The sequence below is a fragment of the Bubalus bubalis genome, chromosome 4 (assembly GCF_019923935.1).
Source record: "Bubalus bubalis isolate 160015118507 breed Murrah chromosome 4, NDDB_SH_1, whole genome shotgun sequence".
NCBI classification, from domain to species: domain Eukaryota; kingdom Metazoa; phylum Chordata; class Mammalia; order Artiodactyla; family Bovidae; genus Bubalus; species Bubalus bubalis.
In genome coordinates, this window is record NC_059160.1 from 39,582,988 (window position 1) to 39,599,197 (window position 16,210).

At 38.8% G+C, this 16,210-nt stretch overlaps 1 protein-coding gene across 9 annotated transcripts in view; it reads left to right on the forward strand.

The window, feature by feature from the left end:
* The window catches only part of FAR2 (fatty acyl-CoA reductase 2), a 184,954-nt gene that overhangs the window by 137,868 nt on the left and 30,876 nt on the right, over positions 1-16,210 (forward strand). For all 9 annotated transcript variants that reach the window (XM_025283440.3, XM_025283442.3, XM_044941296.2 and 6 more), the window contains 5 exons: positions 7,461-7,638; positions 9,183-9,227; positions 11,168-11,286; positions 12,385-12,452; positions 15,120-15,291. In XM_025283440.3, coding sequence (XP_025139225.2) covers positions 7,461-7,638; positions 9,183-9,227; positions 11,168-11,286; positions 12,385-12,452; positions 15,120-15,291 — 582 coding nt within the window. The remainder of the gene's footprint in view (positions 1-7,460; positions 7,639-9,182; positions 9,228-11,167; positions 11,287-12,384; positions 12,453-15,119; positions 15,292-16,210) is intronic.

A 16,210-nucleotide genomic window follows, 5' to 3' on the forward strand; every position in this document is an offset into this window, starting at 1 on the left:
ATCCCTCTCAGTCTGACATGTGTGCTGCAGTCACACAAAGTACTCTCTCTCATACGTCTCTGCCTTGGCTTAGGTTGTTCTGTCTCTAGAAGCTACTTCTACCTCTGCTTCCTCTGGTAAGTTCTTATCCAGACATCAAAGCTTTCCGCTGGGAGCACATGGATTCAGGTGGCCATTCCCGTGCTCCCAGAGCACCCTGTGCTCATCCTCATCATGACATTTAGCACAGGTCATTCTAAATGTCTGATTATTTGTCTGTATCTCCAGTGGCCAATGAGATTCTCAAAGGAGGAGACTGTCTCTTGTTCCTTCTTGTTCTTGAATGCCAGCACAAAGTAGGAACTCAAATATTGCTGAATGAATGAAAAGTTTTTGATGGAACTGGATGATCTTTGTTCATACCACTCTGGCTAAGATGTGTTCTTGCTTGTTTGTTTAGACAAAGCAGGAATAGAATTCCATAGCAAGCTGGTATTTGAGAGTGTGAAGTCTTACATATAAAATACATATATGCCCTCATCTTATCTGTGTTTTGGATTGCTCTTTTTGTCTTCTTAAAGTTGGAATAAAACCAATGTGTTAAGTTTGGAATAATGCTTTGAATAAATCCCAGCAGCCCCTCACCAACTAGACCATTGTTTATGACTGTTTCAACAATTCCTATATCAGATAGAATTTTCTGAAGTTTTAAAATGACAGCATTAAAGTTATTCTGAATAAATACTACTGCACCTAAATCCAGGTTTAGTTGCTCTGTTTTAAGAAAATATTTTTCTCTGATTTCTTCTCTATTTTGTAATTGGCCTCTGGTTAAAATAAAATTGCCCTTGGAGATTTTTATTAACAGTAACCCTATGGGGTCTAGCCACTGTTATTGTTCTGAGTACTGCAGTGGTCCTCATTTTCTACAAAAAAGGAACCAAGAGTTAAACAGCAAGAAAATCTTGAAGCGTTGTGATCAAATAAAATCTCTCATAAAAGAGTAATGAATACATTAATTTTAGATGGGGGGAGAGGAAATCGTTTCACAATATATGTATGCATGCTAAGTTGCTTCAGTCGTGTTCAATTCTTTGTGACCCCATGGACTGTACAGGCTCCTCTGTCCATGGAAATTTTCCAGGCAAGAATGGTCGGAGAGGGCAATGGCAAGCCACTCCAGTACTCTTGCCTGGAAAATCCCATGGACTGAGGAGCCTGGTAGGTTAAAGTCCATGGGGTCATGAAGAGTCGGACACAACTGAGCGACTTCACTTTCATGTGTTGGGGAAGGAAATGGCAACCTACTCCAGTGTTCTTGCCTGGAGAATCCCAGGGACGGCGGAGCCTGGTGGGCTGCCGTCTATGGGGTCGCACAGAGTTGGACACGACTAAAGCGACTTAGCAGCAGCAGCAGCAGCAATACTGGAGTGGGTTGCCATTTCCTACACCAGGGGATCCTTGCCACCCAGGGATTGAACCCTCATCTCCTGCAGCTCCTGTATTGCAGGTGGATTCTATACCACTGAGCCACCGGGGAAGCCCATTCACAATGTATATGTGTAACAAATCATCACGATATGCACTGTCTTAAAATTTTGTTCATCAGTTATACCTTAGTAAAGCTGAAAAAAAAGAAAAAAAAATCACCCATAAAACAGTAAAATGAACCTTTGTTTTTCCAGAGAAGCAATTTAATGGGAATTACAGTTCTGGGAAATAAAAGAGGGTGTGCACTTTTTTGCCAGGAACTTTCCTGATTGTGCAGGCTGAAGAGATCCTGCTTGGCATTGTTAATAAAGGGAATGGAACTGTGAACCAAACCCAACACCTCTCATTCCTGCCCCGTACTTCTGTCCTTCTCAGCCCACCCCATGTTCTGTCCATCTCACAGCCCAGCCCCTCCCTTCCTTCAGCCCATCTCTGAAAATCCAGAATTACCTTTGTCCCTAACCATTCCCAAAAGATACATTTTGATTATCTTATTATGGAAACTTTAGTATACACACATTTTCATAATAAATTAGGTCTTGATGTTTTTAATTGGCCTTTCGTGTTCAGCAACTGATTATCTGTGCACTTGTCTTCTGCCCCTCATCCCAACACAGACGTTTTATGATGTAATGATGTCACCATTCTTATAATTTCTGCCTTTATATTTCCAGCTTCTACATAGTTGGTAATATTTACCTTTAGAAACTCATGTGTGTAAATGGATCAGGGATGACCAACAAACTCCAGTTTTCCAGAATAACAGTTTAAGTGGAATGTTTATTTTTAAAAATGCTCATAGCTGACCAACAAGGACAGAAGTTTGGGGCTTATGCTTCCCATACTTTTTAGGCCAAGGTAAATCCTCTTAGGGGGTCTGTGTAGAAGAAAAAAGCTTTTACATCTGTATAAAACCTGAAATAACTAGAGTTAGGAACCAGAAAAATGGATCCATAATTACTTAGTGCTTTATTTAGCATGCTTAAACCAATCTAGTAAATATGCAGTAAGAAGGGAAGGATTCTATGAATCATCATTGAGCAATTACTTGGAACAAAGGCACTTTCACAGACATTTAATTCCTTAACATAACATTGTAGGGCTGATACTATTATGGCTAATGTACTAACAAAGGAACACAGCCTCAGCAAGGTTAAGTAACTCTTCACAAGTCTCTCAACTAGTAAGTTGCAGAGACACAAAGGTTTTCCATGGCCATGTGATTACGGTCTTTCTAGTATATGCACATACTTGCCCATGTGATTAAATGGTGCTTTCTTAAGATAGGGACTGTACTTTCAAGGAGCTCACAGTCAGAGGCAAATAGAGCAGAGTAGAATTACCTCAGAGGTGTGGTGGAGGAAATGGGATGTAGTGGGTTTGCTGGTGCTGAAGGACTCTAAAGGCAGATGTGGGAGATAGAACTGGAAGAATGTGTACAGTGGGGGACAGTCAGATGGGACACACATGGCAGAGCTAGTGAAGGAGGAAAACCTAGGGCTTGCCTGGGACAGAGCTGTAAGTCCATTTTGGCATCACATAGATTATATGTAGGCAAGCTGTTAGAGGTCAAGCTGGAAAGATAGAGTGCAGCCACACTGTGGACATTTTGAGTACCCTGCATATGTTTAATTCTACAGACAGAGAGATCTGTTGAGGGAGGACTGTGTGTGTGTGTGTGTGTGTGTGTGACTTGGGCCATTTGTTTCATTTTGTTTTAATCAAGGAAAGACTTTGATGAAAGTGAGCTTTAGGAACATGATGGTTATGGAGCAAAAGGGGATAGGTTAGCATGGGGAGTCTCCAGAGGCATGGAGACCCATCACCTGAGATGGAATGGTGAAGGGGACTAGAGCCTTTCTGAATGGCAATACATGTAGAAAACCCGTATGCGTTTGTGGAAAGAAAAACCAATAGGGCATGGCTACTGCTTTGCCTATGGGCTTGCATACACCTTTTTTTGTTTGTTTTCATTCAGTTGCTAAGCCCTGTCTAACTCCTTGTGACCCCGTGGACTATAGCCCACCAGGCTCCTCTGTCCATGGGATTTCCCAGGCAGGAGTACTGGAGTGGGTTGCTATTACCTCCTGTAGGATATCTTCCCAACCCAGGGATCAAACCCACATCTCCTGCATTTGCAGCCATATTCTTTACCACTGAGCCACGTGGAAACCCCTGTTTATCTATTCTAGGGGAATGGAAAAAGCTAATTTTAGCATTTGTGCTTTTATTGTCAGGATTGTATAGCATTAAGATGGCATCTAAGCAGCTGACAAAAACAAAAACAAAAAAACTGGAAATTCTGTGTACTTTTAATAGCGCCAGACTTCAACATGAATCAGAGCAGAATTAAATTGTTCTTAAATAAGCTGAATAATTTCCATGTTGTAAGGTCACTGGACCCACAATATGTGCTCAATAAAAGTCTATAGGGTAATACAGAGGCCAAGTCACCACAAGCATTAGGCTCAGGTATACCCTTCTCCCCAAGAAGTGGTTCAAATTCACTTTGGAGCCAGTTAAATTTACTCTGAAGTCACCACCCAATTGAAGTTGGCCAACCTCTAGCCTTTCAGCGTCCCAGAACTTTTCACCACTGCCACCGGATACCTTAAGTTCCAATTTTTCTTCATTTCCTCAGAGACATCCCCTCTCTAACTTTCCCACAGTCTCCCCACAACCTCACCTCCTTCTGAGTTCACCCATTCTCTCCTACCATTGTCCATCTCAGCTTCCCAAACTTTGGACAGCGCTGGCCAATCATGACTGTCTTGTGAAAGAGCACGCATTTAGCTGATTCCTGGGGAGAGTAAGGTGATTGGACACAGAGATTAAAAAAATATAATCCTTGCACTCCTGGACTCATTGTAAAGTCGGGAAACAGACATGAGCAAGAACTTTTGTGTTCAGTTGCTCAGTCATGTCCAACTCTTTGTGACCCCATGGAATGTACAGGTTCCTCTGTCCATGGAATTTTCCAGGCAAGAATACTGGAGTGGGTTGCCATTTCCTTCTCCAGGGAATCTTCCCCACCCAGGAACTGAATCCTCATTTCTTGCTTTGGAGGTAGACTCTTTACCCTGTGAAGCCCGAGCAAGAACATATAGCATGATAATTGCAGTAATCAAGGGACAAACATACTCCAGGTCAGAGAAAAGACAGCAGAGGTTACCCTGGGGCAGGATGTCCAGTACTTACTCTCCAGAAAGCTTTTCCTGATACACTACTAGGTTGGCCCTGTTTGCTGCACAGGAAAATTGAGGAAAAATATATATTCCTCTTGCTATTTCAATCAGTAAATACAAAAATTATGAAAATAATGATATAAAAAGTTGAATAAATAAGTTTCAAACCAAAAAAGAGAGTAATATTTAGAGGAAATTGTCTGTATTGTGTATATATGTGTGTGTGTGACTTTTTGCTTCTTTTAAAGCTATTTAAGTAGAAGTTTAGACTTTGGAGCCCATGAGTTTAGACATCTCCTTGAGTATCCTGAAGAGCTTTGACTTAGTTTCAGAAATGTGCTTTGGTTTATGTGGTGTCCTTTTTTCATGCTAATTTATTTACTAGTTTAAAGACAAGCAACAGCTCCAAATCAAATTTTGATAAAGAACATGAACCGATTTTAGGTCCTGAAAAGGGCATCACTTAACCAATGAATGTTACATTAATGTCTTTGAACCCAAGAAATGGCAAGGTGAGATATGATCTGTTTGGCTATATTAGAAAAGATATTTTAAAACCAACTGTGACCTTTCTAGCTACATGCTTCTTGGCAGTTTTACTAAATATGTGTTAGATGTGTTAGCTCATTTTGTTTAATCAAATAGTTTTAAGTGTAGTTGTGAATGTTCCTGTTTGTCCTCATCACCTGAAACTTTAGAACACATGCAGTTATTGCTATTTTTCACAAGTGCCAGTGGAGGACATGAGAAAATGATACAGTAGAATATGGCGGAGCTACAAATAGTAAAGGCAGATCATCTACAGAGCACTGCAACTTCTTTTGCTTTGTGTTCTTAGAAACCTAGAAACCAGTATTTTCTAAGATGAGCTAACTCACCAAACTTGGAGAAGCCTCCGAGTGTTACCTTTTTCGGGCACACCAACAGCAGTGACAGCATGTGGTACCGGCCACGGGACATACAACCCGAGGGTACTGCTGGCTTCCGATGCTTTCTTAAACCTGTTTTCTTTACAGCTTTGTTAAAACTGGGCTGTATTTCTTCAGACCTAGTTCTTTGTAACCTGTATGTTTTTGTAGGTGAAAATAAAAATGGTCTTAGGTCAGTTAATCCACTGCTGACCCACAAATAAGATGAGGTAAAGGTAACATTATTAGAAAGATAGAGAGGCGCCTAGATTGTCCCTCACTCTCTTCCAACACTCAGTGACCACGTGATTGAAATAACTTCTGTTTTCCTAAGTATTTGGAGTTGTTTTTAATTCTCAGACCTTCTCAGCCTTTCTCTTTTCAGTGTAAACCAGAAGGCATTTGATAGCTAGAAGATATTCAGCACTAATAGCCACAAAGCAAGGAAGACTAGACCATAACAGACAGTATTCACATTCCTCTCCAATACTGAAATTGAGAGTTGTGTTTCTGAATGTCTTGGCATTAAGCACTTCTTAAATACTCAATAATTTGTCATGAGAGGAAAATGATAACCTCTAATAAGATTTTTCTGCAATCAAAATAATATGATTGTGTTGGGTCCAATAAAATGGGAATAAATGTACCAAACACATTAATTATAAAATCACACTGACATGTGATTTTTAAAAACTGTGTTATATGCAAAGCTTCACTAAATAGATCTACCAGCTAAGAGAAACATTCAATATTTAATCAACAATAATTTCATTGCTCTCTTAGAGAAAAGCAGGTAGACTCTGGGATTATCAAAATGGTTTTAACATCTTTTAAAAAAAAAATTAGGTTGGTGCCATGGTAACTCAGTTATTCATGATACAGATCTTCTTGAAGGTAGAGGTATTCAATAGTCACTGTACTAAAGTTGCTTCATTGTGCTATTCTCACCCCACTTGACAGACTATTAATAGTTATTAGAGCACTTTAAAACTCATTGGAAATCTCTGGAAATGGTTACCAAGTTATTAGCATAGACTCTAAACAGATCTTCAAAATACAGTGCACAGATTCTAAAACAGATTGTTAAGTTCTGATAAATGTAGTTGCCTTTCTTTGTTAAGGCATTAAGTAGAATTTAAAACAAAAATCAAAGCTGAAGGTTTCAAGATTAGTGCCAAGGCTCTAATTGGACGATAGTGAATGAGAGGGGCTGCCACTGACACCTCTGATGACAGCCTCTCAAGTCCATGACAGGGCAGCCAGCCCACTGTTGGACACCCAACTGGCACTCACAATACCTTCATTGAATGTACCTTGATAGGTACATTCGCTCTGAGAGGCTATAATTGAAGATAGAAATTAGCTGTATGTAATCAAGTAGCAGGGAGCTTCCCAGGTGGTGCTAGGGGTAAAGAACCCACCTGTCAAATGCAGGAGACATGAGACACAGATTCCATCCCTGGGTCGGGAAGATCCCCTGGAGGAGGGCATGGCAACCCACTCCAGTATTCTTGTCTGGAGAGTCCCATGGACAGAGGAGCCTAGTGTGCTGCAGTCCATGGGGTCACAGAGTTGGACATGACTGAAGTGACTTATCACGCATGCGTGCACACAACACTCAAGCAGCAGACTGCATAACAATTGGATAAATCTATTGAGACAGAAGGCCATAGGATTCAACTAGTAATGTTGGGCTAAGCAGTGGGGAGCAAAGATCTCATCCATCTTGCATCATTTGGATAGGTTCACACTCAAGCCTTGGTGTCCTTTGACAGTTCCGAATTTCAGAACTCAAGCTGGAATGGGCAAGTTCTGTTTGTCAGTGTCTCACAATTTCTTTTTGGTATGTTGTCTAATACATGCTGACAACGTTCTTTTTCACTCTGACTACCTTTAGGTGGTTAGACGACGCTATTATTGACGAGATCACACCCAAACTGATCGGAGATCGGCCTAACACATACACCTATACCAAGGCCTTGGGAGAGGTGGTGGTGCAGCAGGAAGGTGGCAACCTCAACATTGCCATCATACGGCCCTCCATCATGGGAGCAACCTGGCAGGAGCCCTTCCCAGTAAGCCCACTCGCCTGGATTCCACGCTTTGCTTCTGAACCAGCATCCCTCCTGTCCAATTTCTCTCTGATGTCTTTTTTGTTTTCCAGTATATATAGCTGAGTACAGCAAATGTGAGGACCAAAATGCATGTTTCGTTCGGGATTTATTCACCATCGGGCTCCTCTGATGTTACACTGACTGTCCTAGAGTTGGGTGGAGTCTTCAGTTAGTTTCTCAATAACTCTAGTCTCAAAATTCCCATGGGAAATAACTTTATTTCTTGGCTTCTCCACAATAGTTTAAATATACAAGAATGTTCCTGCTGGCCAAATTGATAATGTTAACAAATTGCCAGGGTAAATAGGAACAGTAAAGCTCAGAGAAAGTCCTCAGTTTAGGAATAATGATTTTTATCTGCATATACTTCTGTATCTTTTTGAAAGTACTTTGAATTATACCATCTTTTTTGAAGCAATTCTGTAAAGCTTTTGTACCAGATAAATCCAAGCTCCATTACTTATTGACATGCAACCTTTGACATATGAGTTGTCTCATATGTAAAACTGGGCTAACCACACCCATTGTGGAGGGTTGATGAAATGAGACAGTGTAGAAGGCACTGGCACCTCACTCCAGTACTCTTGTCTGGAAAATCCCATGGACGGAGGAGCCTGGTAGGCTGCAGTCCATGGGGCCGCTAAGAGTCGGACACGACTGTGTGACTTCACTTTCACTTTTCACTTTCATGCACTGGAGAAGGAAATGGCAACCCACTCCAGTGTTCTTGCCTGGAGAATCCCAGGGACGGGGGAGCCTGATGGGCTGCCGTCTATGGGGTCGCACAGAGTCGGACACGACTGAAGTGACTTAGCAGCAGCAGTGGTATGTCTACTGCAGTGCCTGGTCCCTAGTAAAAGGCTCAACTAATATTAATACCTTCAAGTTCTCTCTCCTTTCCCATCTTATACATTTTGACTTTCAAAGATAAACAGACATAATGAGGTCAACTGGCTTGCTTTGGGCTTAGGAGACAAACTCATAAAGACATTTTTCTCTAACTGCTCCTAAAGATAATATTTTCTCTACCATCTATAGCAAGCTAACACAAGTTGATCTTGAGATAGAATGAATGAAAGATGCTACGACTCTTACAATTGTCAAGTAAGAGTCAATTTTCCGCAAACTATGTTTGAAATGTTCCCCTGAGAAGTTAAAATCAGGCCCAGGTGAGGAAAATGAATTGATTAGCAGATTATGATATTAAGATGAGATCCAATTTAGCTCCTAAGATGTCATAGACAGCTTGCAACTATTCTTGATTCCTGCTATGAAATAAATGCCGGCAGAATTTTAATTCTTCCACAAACCAAGTGCAGAAAATATCAAGTGCTTTCTCACTGATCTCTGTTTGTAATTTTGGAAATAGTGGACTAGACAGTTTATTGGCTGGAGTCTCAGTGTTGCTGTTTGAAGTTTAAGATTAGACTGCAGATATTCCAAAGGTACTGTGATTTTCTGACATGTGGAACCAACTAGAGGTCTTTTCCCTTTTCTCTTTTTAGGGTTGGGTTGATAACTTAAATGGACCTAGTGGGCTCATTATTGCGGTATGTATAACGGTGTGGAAATAACTACTTCAAATGTAGTGGAGGGACAGTAACAAAATTCTAATATTGGCTTAGCTTTACTGATGCAAAACCATAAGCGTTCCTTTACTCACTACAATTGATGCAAATTATTTCAGTTTTGCTGATTGAAAAATAGAGGCAGAATGAAATTACTTTAATTATCTGTCAATATCATTATCAGGAAAATAGAAGTACTGTGATATCATCAATTGCCACTTAGGAGTTTTATTTTTGGATAGAATTTTGAGCCTCTGGTACCATGCTTAGTTAACACAGGATGGGGGTATTTCCTCTTTTGCTCTTTAACCATAGCTAGAATTAGGGATGTGATAAAACTCATATTCCCAAAGATTATTAAATTTATGTGCATTTGGATAGAAAGTATATAAATGCATAAATACATCCACATCAATTTCTCAATATATCTAAGAAAGAGGACTACCAATTAAAGCAAGTTTTTCAAATATAAAAATTGATGACTTTTGAACACTAATCCTCTCACAGACAAGGAAAACCCCAACCGCTCCTCTGGGTCCGCAGACCTTTGCATGCGTCTCCCTGCAGGGGAGACTGGTCCTGCGAGCTGCGGCGCTTTCCGGCTCACACTGAAGCATTTTAGGCTCAGAACTACAACTCTTCTCTTTCAGACATTGAAATGGACTTCACCTCTTTAAATAAGTTTAAATTTTGTTAGGGATCTCATGTTTCAGACTGTGCCTCTGTTCTTCACAGAACTAGATCCAACATGAACTACAATACAAATAAAAGACAGTGAATTATGACTACTTGTCAAAGACAGTAACAATGAACTTCTTTTTAATTTCTTTCGATTTCTGTTCCCTACCTGCCTTCAACTCTTGAGGCTTAGTTGGAAGTGAGTGTTCAGTAACTCAGAACATAGCTATTTTAACATGATCCCAGAGTGAGTTTTATTACACTGTTAGCAAAGCTACACATGCATTCAGATTTTCTAAAATTTTCCAAATTGATTTCCCATATTTCAAAGGACAGGAGGAGGGCATGTCAACCCACTCCAGTATTTTTGCCTGGAGGAATCCCATGGACGGAGGAGCCTGGTGGGCTATAGTCCATAGGGTTGCAACGAGTCAGACTAGACTGAAACAACTTAGCAGGCATGCTTGTCCAAAGGAAGGTTAATTAGTTACAAGAAGACAGAAATTAGGAATATAAGAAAGTGCTGACCACTGCAAATTGATGTTGGAAACATGCAGGGTGTAAATAATCAATTACTTCAAAAAGTCAATAAACTGGCTCCTTTATTTATTGACATGGCATTTATTAACATGAACAATTCCCAATTCTTGCATCTATATAGCATCAGTGATCTGTGAGGTAAACAAAGATACTGAACAAAAAGTAAATAACAGTGGCCTTTTCCACAAGTAATAAAAAGTTGTTGTTAAGCAGTGGAATTTTATCAGTTTAAAAACACGTTTCTTTAACTTCTAGTGCCTATTACTTCTTATAAACTAGTAGACTCTAGCTAAAAATGACATCATTTAAGAAATGATAAGTTAAATTAATGGGAAATTTGGGAAAACTTAATTCTTAGAATATCTTATGAATTAATTTTTAAGATATTAAATCTTATTCGTGTTTTTTCTTTTATTCTTGGTGTTTATTAATTAGCTAAATACATTAAACTCCTCACAAGTTTGAGGAATTTCACTCTGAAGAGGAACCTGAGGATCAATGGTGGTTCTTGGAGATGGCACTTAAGTTGGCTAGGGAGGTTGGATGGCCTGAGAGCAGTCAGTCTTGGCACAGTAACCTAGCAAGCAGTGATCAGCGCTAGTTATTATTACTACCAGCATTGATACTATCTGTCTGATATATACTTTAGCCCCAACTGTTACCTAATGCCTGGTTCAATAATTTATGTCCTTTTGTCTGTGCAGGCTGGGAAAGGGTTTCTTCGGTCCATAAGAGCTACTCCGATGGCTGTGGCAGATTTGATTCCAGCAGACACAGTGGTCAATCTCACTTTGGCTGTAGGATGGTACACGGCAGTTCACAGGTGTGGAGTGGATCCTTAAACTGGCTTTCAAAGATTTGATGAGGAGGAGGGTAACTATGTTGGGCACCTATTCAAAATATATGAATTTTACTGAAGAAGACCCCAAATGTGAGAGGGTATCTGTTTGGATATTTCACAGAGTTCCAGTTATGTCATAATATAGGCATTGAGTTTTTTATAAATACCAGTTAGTACTTGGTTGATCATAAAATAATAAATTCTTCAAATCACTTAACCATGAAATTTTCAATAATTGAAAAGCTTTTCTTTCTATTCAGCAACCTAAAATACAGCTTCCTTTTTTAAGGCAAAGAAGATAAAAGTAGATGAAATGAGGGCATATTTTTCTTCACTTCTCAGTTCCTAATAAAAGTCAAAAGTTCAGATCACCATGTGTGTGTGTGAGAGGTATTTTCTAGTACAAAGAAAAATAATAGGTTTTTTGTATATTTAACTCTGTTAGTAAACAAAATTTTTATTAATTATTTGAAGTTAGATATTTAGATGTTGTCCAATCCAACAGCGCTTCATTGGATTTAGGAAAAAACAAACCCATATTTTTGCAAAGTAAAGATGTCAAGAAGTTAGAAATACAATTTGCTTTGTCATCCTCATGCTGCCTCCAATTGCTCCATAAATATGTCAGCCTATTGGGATTTTGTTCCTCCTACACATGTACACACACACACACTTGCACTTTTCCTAGTTTTCCATTTTGTTTTTAACCCAAAGAAGGAACAAAAGATGAAAGTGTTGCATGGAGCGCCTGTGTGTCAGGCTGTGCTTAGTCGCTCAGTCGTGCCCAACTCTTTGTGACGCCATGGACTGTCGCCTGCCAGACTTCTCTGTCCACAGGGATTCTCCAGGCAGGAATACTAGAGTGGACTGCCATGCCCTTCTCCAGGGGATCTTCCCAACCCAGAGATTGAACCCCGGTCTACCACATTTTAGGAGGATTCTTTACTGCCTGAGCCACCTAAGAGTGCCTTAGTCATGGGAATTATTGAGAAAAAAAAATTTTGTTTAAGTGTTATTTTCCCTTATCTTTCTTTCATCAGTTTTCCATTTTCTTGTATTTACCTAACTTTTGTTTTTCAGACCTAAGTCGACATTGGTCTACCACTGTACATCTGGCAACCTCAATCCCTGTAATTGGGGCAAAATGGGTAAGTGCCTGTAGCAAGGTACCTAAGGAACCATTAGAGAATGCTTATTCACAATTAGTATCTGCCACAGGGAAAAACAAAGTGTCATGGAGCTTTGAGTCTAATGGGGGAAAAGACAAAACATAGGTAAAACCAGAAAAATAATTGCAAATTGTAAATGTGTAGAGTTAATTAGAATGCACTGTGGTATCTCAAAGAAAGGGACCAGTGAAACAGCGGCATGAGTGTGAGCAATAAGGGGTCCATTGGCTGTAGAGATTTAAAAAACAAATAAAGTCAAGCCAAAGTCAGTAATTATAAGCAATATCAGTGATAAAATACTTCTCCTGGCCACTGTGCTCATGCACACAGCCCTCGCCCCCTGGACATATCACTGAGAATGTGCCATGATTAATGGCCAAGTAGATTTAGAAAAGTCCAATGATACTAACTGGTATCATTGAGTCAGTGATATACTCTTTATTAATTTAGGCAGTCAGCCATAGTGTAACCTTGAAAGTAGCCTGTTGAATTGAATTAGAATTAATCCTGCATATGACAGAAAATTAGCTAACCAATCTTGTACTCTGCTTCTGATTTTCTTATGAATATCTAAAACTTTTAGATCATCTAATTGCTGTTTAGCTACTAGATGTTGAAAAAAATTAAATGTGCTTAATTTGTTAGAATCTTATTTCCAATTCAGAGCATTCCACTGCGCTATTCTATTTGCAAAGTTATTATTTTCAGTAAAAGTAAAATGAAATTATCTATTACCATCATATCCAGTTATTTAGATCATATAGCGAAATAATTCTGGAAATATTTGGAAATAAAAATAAATCTCCTCTATCTCAGTAACAGAATTAAGGTATCATTCATAAAAAGAGGCATTAGTAAAAGTAACCAAGATACTTAAGTTCTTAAATCAAAAGATGCTACATGTAAATTCCATAAGTGGGATTCAAAATAGTCTTCTTCTTGCTGAAAATTCTTACTGTCTATTTTATGAACATACACAGTGTAATAGTTAAAAGTGATCTTAAAAATAATCTAATGTGCTTACTTCTTTTGATTATGGTACATATAAAACTCTCATTCTGCTTTTTCTCTCTTTTCCATGTTTTTAAATGGAAGTACACTTATTTACAATGTTGTGTTAATTTCGTGTATACAGCAAAGTGATTCAGATAGATAGGTAAATAGATAGATATCATTCTGTTCTTAAACTTTGCTTTGACAGAAATTTCTGAATCAGTGAAAGTCAGACAATCAAATCACTGCAGCTTGTTCCATGTTACATAGCCACTTATTAACCTTTTTCTTTATATATATATATATTATTCAACTATCGCTGACTTAGAGTGTTTCAGGTGCACAGCAAGATGATTCAGTTATACATAAACACAGATATTATTTTTTAAATTATTTTCCATTATAGTTATTACAAGATATTAACTATAGTTCCCTGTGCTATACAGTAAACCTTTGTTGCATATCTAATTTCTTAAAATTAGAAATCTAGCTTTCTATTTGCCACGTACTAACTTTAACACTCAACAAGAAGGATAAAATTTAGAGGAAAGCCTTTCATTCACAAAACCATTACAAACTTTGTATTTTTGAAATGAAAGTATGGTACAATAAAAATTAAATTCTTTAAAAAATAGTCTAGAGTTCTCACTTTATTTTACACACAAAGCCCAGAGAGAGTAAATTATTTATTCATTGCACATGGGGAGCAGGAGCTGGACATAGAAGTAGATGAGGGGTATGAATGTCTAATGATCACCCCACTTAGGGATTTGTAAAGTCAACATGAATCCCTCTGGGAGGAAAAGACCCAGGATCAGATGTTTCTGGATAATCTTTTCTGTATGGGGTATATATTTTTCATACAGATTTCCAGGTAGTATCTTTTACAGAGGACAGTAACCATATTATCATAATAATTGATAACTTCATCATAACTGAGTAATGAACTTAGGCAACTTTGAAAATTCTACAAAAATAAAATCAAAACTGAGTTCAAAAGAATGAGTACCTTTTGAAAATAGGTATTTGATTTACAGATGTACATTAAAAGCTTTAAACCAGGTTTTATATAAGTAATGATATACTTTTTAAGATTATTATTTAAGAAAACTCTGGAGACAAGAGTAAAACAATTGAGTCTGACATATTGCCAGAGTAGTAGAAATACCAAAGAAGTAAAAGACTGGTATTTAAAATGAACCAACATGAAGGATCCTAATTTTTGAGTCTCTCTTTTACATAAATCTTTAAAAGTTTAAGTAAAGTGTTAAGAAACTTTCCTGATTGTTCTGCAAGTGATGATCCAACCAAAGAAATAACACCCCCAGGCTCTGTCTTGGGCTTTCTGAATAGACTAGATAACCTTGAAATTGAATTGAAATTTTAGTATTGACTAAAACTATTTTCCCAAGAAGTTGTTTTAGGGTAAAGGTTTCAAGTGAAGGATTCAATTCTTAACCAATTTACATTGTTTAAATTTGCAGATGACCACTTGCCTGGCGTAAAAATCTTAGTATTATTCTTGACTGTACACAACAAATCCTTACTATTTATTGTTTTGACCCATTGCAAATGCCATCCACCATAATGGGTGGCATTTGCAATGCTCCTGGACTTAGCACTTAATCTCCCCCATCCCCACCCCCTCTCCAGGACTCCAAGTCTTGGCAACCTTTGAAAAAATCCCATTTGAGAGAGCTTTCAGGAGGCCAAACGCTGACTTCACAACCAACAACATCACAACCCATTACTGGAATGCTGTCAGTCACCGGGCCCCTGCCATCATCTATGACTTCTATCTTCGTCTCACAGGAAGGAAGCCCAGGTGAGAAATGGAGACAATAGCTTTAGGAGTGTCTGCATGAAAGTTAAGGACTCCAGTCCTTTGCCTTCCCATCACCTACAGATCAAAGTGACAGTTGAATCATAGTTATGATTATATCTCTAAGGGAGTTAACTATATCTCTAGTTATGATTTTATCTCTATAGAGGGACAATCAAAGCAGTAGTAGTGGGAACCCCAAGGGAACCCTACCTTAATGTTAAGGAACTTGCTTGATGAATTCACCTAAAAAGAAAAGCAACTGAGAGTCTGTATCTGGGAGTTTGTAAATTGTTAGATTCAATCCCTGGGTCAGGAATTTCCCTTGGAGGAGGGTATGGCAACCCACTCCAGTATTCTTGCCTGGAGAATCCTGTGGACAAGAAAGCTTGACAGGCTACAATCCATAGGATCACAAAGAGTTGGATGTGACTCAGTGATTTAGCAGGACAGTTAATCTTACAATGTGCTACAATGGTTACAGCCTCACGTACACACAAGGGCTGATGCATGACGACCTCATTTTAATTCTCACAACAACCCAAGGAGGGTATTCTCGTCCCAGTTTTACAGGTGAGGAAATGGAAGTTAGAGAAAGAATTTTAAGTAGTCTCAGAGGCAGAGACAGACGAAAGATCTGAAGAAACCTGAACTGATCTTACTGCCACGTGGAGATGAGTGAAGAGAGTAGAGGGAGCAAAGTAGAGTGTCAGGGTGTTGACGCTGGGTGACGTAGGGCATGTCCCCTTCCACTCTGGTCTCATTTGGATAACACTTTGTGTGTCTAAGTCATCATCATTATCATAATTACCAAAGGCAATTCCTGCCATCAGAAGCATGATGTTAGCCTCTTTTAAAGGAGAAATTCTCTCTCAGTGTGTTTATTTCCATTCTTATTAGTAGAGCAAATGAGTAATGCTTA